Source organism: Anarrhichthys ocellatus, unplaced genomic scaffold (genome assembly GCF_004355925.1).
Source record: "Anarrhichthys ocellatus isolate YVR2014 unplaced genomic scaffold, GSC_Weel_1.0 scaffold4, whole genome shotgun sequence".
Lineage (NCBI taxonomy): Eukaryota > Metazoa > Chordata > Actinopteri > Perciformes > Anarhichadidae > Anarrhichthys > Anarrhichthys ocellatus.
Genome location: NW_022280034.1, coordinates 10,464,950 through 10,473,360, shown reverse-complemented (window position 1 = coordinate 10,473,360; position 8,411 = coordinate 10,464,950). Strand labels below are relative to the sequence as shown.

The window sequence follows — 8,411 nt, the reverse complement described above, 5'->3', positions numbered from 1 at the left end:
ATGCTCATTATTTAAACATCACATTAAGTCATCGTTACTACTGATGTAATGATGATTTAGTGACATATTGGCCACTTGTCGTTTTTCAAACAGTAGCCACAAGATGGCGCTGCAATCAATGCTATTTTCCATCATCCGGCCTCTGAAGCCAAAAGTGGTTTTGGCTCAAACTTGAGAGGCTGAAACAGTAAAATCATAAAAGCAATAAGTTAATGTATCTGTTAGATGTTCCCATGAAGTTAATTTTTTTGTGATACAACTGTGATACAACTATTTCATTGACATTTCTACCGTGGCAGTTGTGGTGCTATTCCTTGATCAGAATAAAGTTTGAAAAAAAAAAAAAAACCTGTGTCCACAACTTTTTATTGTGTGTGTGTGTGTGTGTGTGTGTGTGTGTGTGTGTGTGTGTGTGTTGACGAGCCATGGCAACATTGTTGGTGGATACAGTGTGTGCGTTACTTTAAGCATCCGTTGACGGCGAATAAAGATGGACACAAACCACAAGACTCCAAATGAACTTGAGGAGCGACTTCAAGCTCTGACCGAAGAAAATGTGAGTAAATGACTGGTCAGTGTTTATATGTAGGGTTATCACTTCTAAAAGGTTAGTTGGTTTGTGAAGTAAGCTTAGTGGTGGAAATGAACAAAGGCCACAGACTCACAGGTGGGTATCTTAACGCTAATTGTCCTTTAGATGCAACACGAGCTACAATGGAGCCAACATGGGAGAGCCTGAACGTGGATAATGTGCCTTTGTCATGTCATTGTAGAAAGCTGTTTCTGTTCACCTCACTGTAGCTGCAGCTGCGTGGCAAAAATGAACGCCTTTTCACCAAAGTGGGCTACCTGCAGAGCAGACTGGGCCACCTGGCCAGCTCCAACACAGATTTGTCCTGCAGGCTGGTCCGGAGTGAAGAGGAAAAACTCAAGGTAGAGTTCATGAGCTATGTGAAGCATTTATGAACTACAAGTTCAATGCATCCGTCTGAACTTTCAGATATCTAAGGAGCTCGTGGAGGACAAAATGCAGACCAACAAGATGAGAGAGCAGTTTGAAGAAGAGACGTTTGAGCTGAAAAACAAGGTGAGGGTTATTTGCTGGTTAAATGTATCCTTTATTTCACCAGTGAAGCTTTAGGATAAGAAGATTTAATAATCCTAAAATGGTTTGGGGGGGAAAGCCTTTCCTCTGGGTTAACATTAAGTTGTATGTGTTAACTCTCCGTGTGCATACAGTGTGACCCTGAATCACTGAGGCTGTGTGCACTGCACTTCTCTTTTCCTCTCGTTAGATATTGAACCAAGCCGGTGCGATAACAGAGCTTGAGATGAAACGAGACAACTTATTCAGGGAACTCCAGTCTGCCGAGGCTCTTCTGAAAATGGGAGAAAAGAGCGGCCAAGACCTGACAGAGGAGTACGCCACGCTGAAGAAGAACTACCTCGCTCTGGCTGAGGCCCGTGATGAGGAGCTCGCCCAGAGCGACAAGCTGAGCACTGAGCTGCTGGCTCTGGCCCGGGCCCAGGACGCCCTGCGTAGGCAGCTGGAGGAGCAGCAGCAGAGTGAGAGGACAACCACCCAGGGCCTGCACGGTGAGCTGGACAGGGTGCGGGTCTTGATCAGCCGCATGTCACGCAACAGAGTCAAGGTAAGTTAATTCATCTTCAACACGATATAGGAACGGGCACAGGGGACTTTCAGTTCCTGGTTTGATTCCAGAGTTAAGTTCAAGTCTGTAGTTCCTGGAATTTTTGGGGCTTTTTGTTGTAGTTGCCCACACCAAAATCTAAATTGTGTCATTATTGAAACCACTCAGTTTTTTGGAAAACCAAACACAGATCATGTTAGTCCCATCTCGGTTATCCAAAAAAAAGAAGAAAGAAATGCTTTTCAGCTCCAACATAAGCAGAACATGTTCTTGATGATAAAAAACAAACAAATGTAAATTATAGTTTGTCTTGTGAGGATCATCTTTCTCACATTTCTTCAAAGGGTTCATGCAACTTACTACCATTGCAACATGATTTACTGTACTGTTAGGTAAGCAAGACTAGTATTCCCCACGTCATTTCCCACATCATTCTCAGACAAAGCCTTGATTTTGCAATCAAGAAATGATCATGTTTATAAAACACGTTTTCTTTTGACTGCTAAAACCTTTTCATTTTGGGTTGAACTACATCTTTCATTTGAAATATTATACTTGCCATTGTTTCCGTTTGTATGTATGTCATTATATGTTAAATGTTTATTCCAATTGTATAACATTGTATATACAGCTTGAGGATCTGGCAGCTTTGGACAAAGAGCAAAAAACTATGGAAAAAACTGTAAGTGTTTTATTCTTTGGAGCAGTGGCCAACACACATGTTTTATGGGCATCAGTAAACTTACCATTGGTTCGTTTGCTCTCACGTAGCTACTTGGAAACCAAGATGAGATCAAAGACATGCTGGAGAAAATGAAGAACAGCTACGAGGAGCAGCAGAAGAAACTGGAGGAGAAAGTGTGAGGGCCGGTTTGTCATGTACTCGTGCACAAGCTTGATTACTGTGAAACATCATTATCTTTCCATTTCCAGTCGTCAAACAGCCAAACCCATCTCAGGAAGTACGGCCCAGTGTTCATCCCCCTCACATCTGCTCTGTGGTCCCTTCTTTGATTTTTTTTTGTTCTAAACCGTGGCTTTATTTGCTGTGTGTGTGATGTGGTCTCTTTGCATCGCCCCTGTGATGTGGCTGTCCGTGGATTTTGGTCGCTACTCTCTTATTGTTGAGCCTGTGTTTGGTTATCAGGGTGGCAATGGGTAAAGAGCATCAAGAGAACAAGAGAGCCATCCGTAATCGCCAGCAGGAACTATCTGAGCAGAGTGCAGTGAGCATTTAAACATCCCACACTGATTTACAGAACATCCTGAAATGATTATAGATTATTATCACTGTTTCACAAACCTTTGAATTCATGTTTTTCACTTGGTGGAAATGTTTCAAATCATGTTGGTCATATTTCTATCCAAGGCCCTGATGTGCTCTCAGAGCCAAGTGAAGGAGGTAGAAGAAGAGAACTCAAAGCTGCAGCTTCAACTCAAAGAGCTGAATGAGGAATACCGTGCAAGGCTCGTGTGCTATTTACGGGACTTAGCCGTAAGTTGCAGTGCTCGCACACTCATGTCTACAAAGTAGTGCGGCACAATGTCTTAACACAACATCCAATGTGCTCGCCTCTCGTTTAGGAGTACATCGATGGACTTGGAGAAGGTAAAAGCCCTTCAGGGACTTCTAAGATGAGGGCACACGTGGACAACATGCTCCAGGATGTTCGTTCATCCTACAGGGTCAGGGAGGAACAGCTAGCCCATGCTGCTCGCTCATATAAGAAGAGACTTCAGAAAGTCACCAAGACCCATCATGCTCTTCTTATTGCGTACAGGTGAGACTTCATGTGTGCTTTGCTGTTTGTGCAGACATGAAGAAATCAAAGCAAAGATTAGTGACTGAATAAAAAAACGAAACATCAGGAGCGAATTCCCAGCTAATCCATAATGAGTAACTGGCCACATCGATACACTGTGATCTTTAGGGTTCAGAGGGACCAGGTCTTAGCCCAAATGGGGTGCGGTCTTGACCCCGGACCCCCCGAAGCCAGCTTCAGCCTGGAGCCCACTGAGCTCAGAGGTGAACCTGAGAAGGAGCTCCATCACCTCCGCCAGGACAAGGCGAGGCTGGAGTGTCAGCTGCAGGCGGCCAGGAAGCAGGTAGCGCAAAAGAAAGGTGGCTGCTTTGAAGTGACCTGCTTTTGTTTTGTCTGGTGTATTTCTGTATTTGATCTGTGGGGATTCTTCTTTGTGTCCATTCTTCCCTCACAAAGCCAAACGGCATGTGGCGGTGAACTGGAAAAAATGACATCAAAGTGTGTCGTATGACAACAAAAAGCTTTACTGCTGCAGAGGTGGACTGCAGATCATGTAGCAGAACTGATGGATGGGTTGATTTGAATCTTACCTGTGTGTTTGTCAGGATGACTGCTGCAGCAGTGTCGGCAGTAAATATTTATTTTAATGTGTTTTAAAATAAATGATTTGTCTTTTGTGGAAAAATGCTAATTTGCAAAGAAGAGCAGTGACTGGAAGTATCTGCACCTGGTCAACAAATATTTAAAGCCAGAAGTTGTTGTTTTTACATAAATTTTATTGTGTAAACAAACAAGATATATCGTGTTATTTACTGAGCTTTTGATGTGCTGGTATTTGATTCTGTTTCTTTCCGATATTTAATTTGTTCCTATGGGGCATTTCTTTAGAGAATTGAATTGAATGAAAGCCCGACCTTGTTTGTACTTCAAAGTCTTCATTTATATTGCTTCATTGTTTTACATACTTTTATGTATTTATGCGGATTCAGGACCTTCACCCTGACTTTGCCGTTGCAGGTGGCTGTCCTCGAAATGCCTGTTCAGAATGTAAGCCGTCAGGAGTGAGTGTCATTTTTTTCCATTTTACCAAATGACAAATGGGGTCAGCTGTGGATTGTGTCATAAAAAGTTATGAAAAATGTATCATTATCAGGCCGGCATGTGAGGAATCCTGGTCAGACACGAGGAAACAGCTGAGGGAGATCGAAGACTCAACACTGGTAAACAAAACCTTAAACTTTGGATTATCAAATTACATCCCTCACACAGAGAACATTCATTTTTATAACCTCACTTAAAAACGAATTATTTTCTTCGATTTGATTTCCTTTCTTCAAAAAAGGCGGGCTTTGAGAAGGAGCGTGCCCTTCTCCTAACCAGGGCAACGGTTGCAGAGGCGCAGGTGTGGAAGTTGCAGGACTATGTTGACAATCACCTGGGCAGGTCAGGAAGTCTTTCTAAATAGCGTTACATTGAGCTTTACCACTACCTGCAGGTATAAAGAGGAGAGCTCACGTCTCTGCAGACTGCATGGAATACAGGAGGCTGGGCGCTCCCAAAGTGCAAATTCTTCACTCCATTAAGAACAATGTCCACAAAATCTAAACCCCAGTTATTTATTGCAAGTTAGTATCAAATTGCACAGTTTTTACATTACACCTCATACTTTAAATTCTAAAAATGAAACAGGAAAATGTAGTTTTAAACATTTATTTAAGTGAAATCTTACATGTACGCTGGTTTCATTCACATTTCTTTTAAAGTGGATACTTATTATAAACAACTTGATTTGACCAGAGGACATAATGTATGTATGGTGTGCATTCACACCATCACTAAGTGGTGCTGCTCATACTGGTGCTTTTCTCCATGAAAGGCCCCCAAAGAAATCCGGCCTTGAGAAAAAAATGCCTGGAATGTTTGTAAAGCTTATGTCAATTTCACGAGCTCGGGAGAAGAAAGCGCGGTGACAATGAGGGGTCACCCTGGTGAGAATAATGTCATTACATGTTACCAAGACACATGCACACCCGTGAATACTTTCCCCTCAATGCCGCGCTGGGAACTGTGGTGCAAACAAGCCAGGCTTTTTTTCAAGAATGAGGGTTCATATTTATAACCTCTGTGTTGGTGTGAATAGTCATCTATTCCCTTTAAATCCCTTTAACAGTGAAAGGGTCTACATTTTTTTCTGGTGTGTTTTGGTAGCTGGGTTTCCTGCCATAGCTCCATAGCTGGCATAACTTAAACATTGGGACATTCTTTCTAGAAAACAAATACTTTAAAAGTTGAAAGGTTCGATTAAAAAGAACCGCAGTAAGATTTATGTCGAGTTTAATGTTGAAAAAATGTGAGGCTGAAATACTCGGAGGGGGGGGGGGGGATGATGGGAAAAGTAGAGTATTTCCAACGCATGTCACCCCAATCCCCTTTTCAGGGGGCATGCCAGCCCTGGGGAGGGAGGGAGCACGGGTGTGAAAGTTTGAGAGGAAAGGGAAGTGGGATTTTGTTCGTAATGTATTACACTCCCAGGGCCCTGGGAAAAGGGGTGGGGGGTGTTCAGCTTGGGTCTGTGCCAACATAGTCACTGTGCCAAAGCACTGGGTGCTGGGGGGACCACTCCTCTCACCGGCAGATCTGTGGGAAAATCTAAACCAGGTTGTTCTTTGCTGCTTCGCCAACAAAGACGGAGAGATGATGTGCCTGCAGAAGCTGCCGCAAACGTGTGTAAATAAAGTTTACACCGAGTAAACGAAAAGCAGGAAAAAGTAGTAGGTAAATAGTAGAAACTGTGACATTGTAAATGCATTGAGTGGAGGTTGAAGTCTGTTGCACCACAGCTGGTCCCCGAGGCAAAGTGCCAAGTCTTCTTCCCAACTTGGGGCATTTGGGGAAAATTCAATTTTTAGACTGTAAACAACTTTTTATTAACCACTATGTGTGGTCACTATGATGATGCAAAAACCTGATCACTACAATGATTAGATAAGATGCAATTGGTCTAGTATAGACCAATTGATTTATCTAACATAAAACAACTGTACTTACACATCATGGCAAACTGTGGTCCTGGAGACGCGTACTGTAGCGGGAACAACCACACATAATGCAGAAATTACCTTTGCGTCAAATTGACTCTTTTCTGACTGTCTTATAAAAACTCAGCATTTTAAGCTTCACAAAGATGGTTTTCATTTCAGGATTTTTGCATTGCATTCTGTAATATTGTTCAGGTCCTCCATGATACCATCTCAACCACTGTAATGCTCCTAAACACTTTCATAACATCTTGTATTGGCAACAAAAAGAAAGACGCAGTTAAAACTGTAATTGTCTTTTATGTCCTTTAGTTTTACCAAAAAGGGATGACTCTTTTTGTAATGTGAAATAAAATAACTGACTTTTTAAAATTCAAACTTACGTGTTTCGTTATTCATTGAGGAATTGAAAACCTTAATACAGTGTTGGTGTTGTCTGATAGCATAGTCCAGTAAAAGTAAAAACAATCATCGGGAATGCTGAGCTGTGAAGGAGAAATGGTGCGGGATATTTGTACATTTTGGGAACCACATGAAACCACCAATAATTACACTTTAGTCGTCTACAGAAGCATAAATGTGAATGGTTAACAAAAATACATCCGACATTAGCATTCTGGTTTAGCTGAAGACCCTCACCTAATCAACAACTGCAAGTACACGTTTGATTATTCGCTTTCTCTCTTCTGTTTTGCTGAAGATGCTTTAGGCCCCGATTTAGTTTTGTGCGCAGCACAGTGGGAAAGAGGTTGGATGAATGTGTCGCTCTGCGGATGGGAAGCAGGGTGGAGCGATGCAGAGGAAGTACCTCACATGGCCTGCGATGTGAGGTCTTGTCAAGAGGCCCTTTGTTTTAGGAGGTTAATGCCTAATTGATACAGGCTTAATGAGAGCGGTCTGTGTGTGCAGAGTGTGTGAGCCGGGGGGGGGGGGGCTGGACGGCCCTGCCATAATTGGAACGGACAAGCCTTGTGTGGAGGAGTGCACGGGGAAAGGATTTATGGGAACGCAAGGAAAGTAAGAGGCAGAGTGGGAATGAGGAAGAAAAGGTGACAATGAGTAGGAGGAATGTGGAGGCAGTGGGAGAGGAATCCGGTGTGATAGTGAGAGCATTGCAAGATCATGAGAAAGAAACGACAATGAAAATTGAGCATTGAACTTCAACCAGGATGTTCCCATGGATGTTCAGTTCATGCTCATTCAAATTCTATGGATTGTTTCTTGAATTCTCCCATGATACTGATGAGATTTATGATTGTTTTTAAAGGATGCTGCAGATTGTATATTCACTCCACCAATAATAGGATTAGTTCAATACAATTTTTATGTTGGATTTTAATGAGCAAATGCAAAAATGCCAACATAAACTATACGTAACTGTCTGTTTTCTGAGACACCTGTTTTTTTTTTTTCTGATGAGCTGTCTTTTCGACCCCCTCTTTTAGTCTGACAGTCTCAGACTATTCATGCAAGACTCCCCAGCTCCTCCCCCCACCCAGACAAGCTTTCAGTATGAAGGCTAGAGAGGCATTAAGAGGGAGGAGGGAAGGGGCAGGAGAGGGGCGCACAGAAGAACCGTGCACTTCAGAAAACCTTGAAGAATCAGGGCTGAAAGCTGTGGAGATTCTGGGTGGCTAAGAAAGAGGGCGAAAGATTGAAAAGGAGAGACAAAAAAATAAAGGGGTAATTGTACATGACTATAAAGATGAGAGTGGAAACAATAGAAAAATGATTGTTGGAAGTTGGGCTTATACAGAGGGAGCTGTAAAGAGACAAATTGGAAGGTATGAGAAAGTTTAGGAAAGATGAGATATAGGGTGAGAAAATGGAGGAGGAAGAATTACAGTAAGGGTGAGAAAGACAGGGGAGGGAGGCAGCTTGATGAGCGAGAGCGAGTGAGAATGAGGCTGAGTGTCAGTGAGGGAAGGAGAGAGGGACAGGCCCTCTGTTTTCCCACA

At 42.7% G+C, this 8,411-nt stretch overlaps 1 protein-coding gene across 1 annotated transcript; it reads left to right on the top strand.

Annotated features, from left to right (window-relative positions):
- Window positions 1-467: 467 nt before the first annotated feature.
- Window positions 468-5,655, top strand: ccdc78 (coiled-coil domain containing 78). The gene is made up of 15 exons (XM_031843347.1): window positions 468-556; window positions 802-933; window positions 1,001-1,087; window positions 1,296-1,652; window positions 2,284-2,334; window positions 2,424-2,512; window positions 2,800-2,878; window positions 3,022-3,147; window positions 3,237-3,433; window positions 3,584-3,758; window positions 4,433-4,476; window positions 4,569-4,635; window positions 4,758-4,858; window positions 4,911-4,975; window positions 5,256-5,655. The coding sequence occupies exons 1-15, from the start codon at window positions 491-493 to the stop codon at window positions 5,339-5,341; spliced, it is 1,722 nt and encodes a 573-aa protein (XP_031699207.1). The 5' UTR covers window positions 468-490; the 3' UTR covers window positions 5,342-5,655.
- Window positions 5,656-8,411: the final 2,756 nt, after the last annotated feature.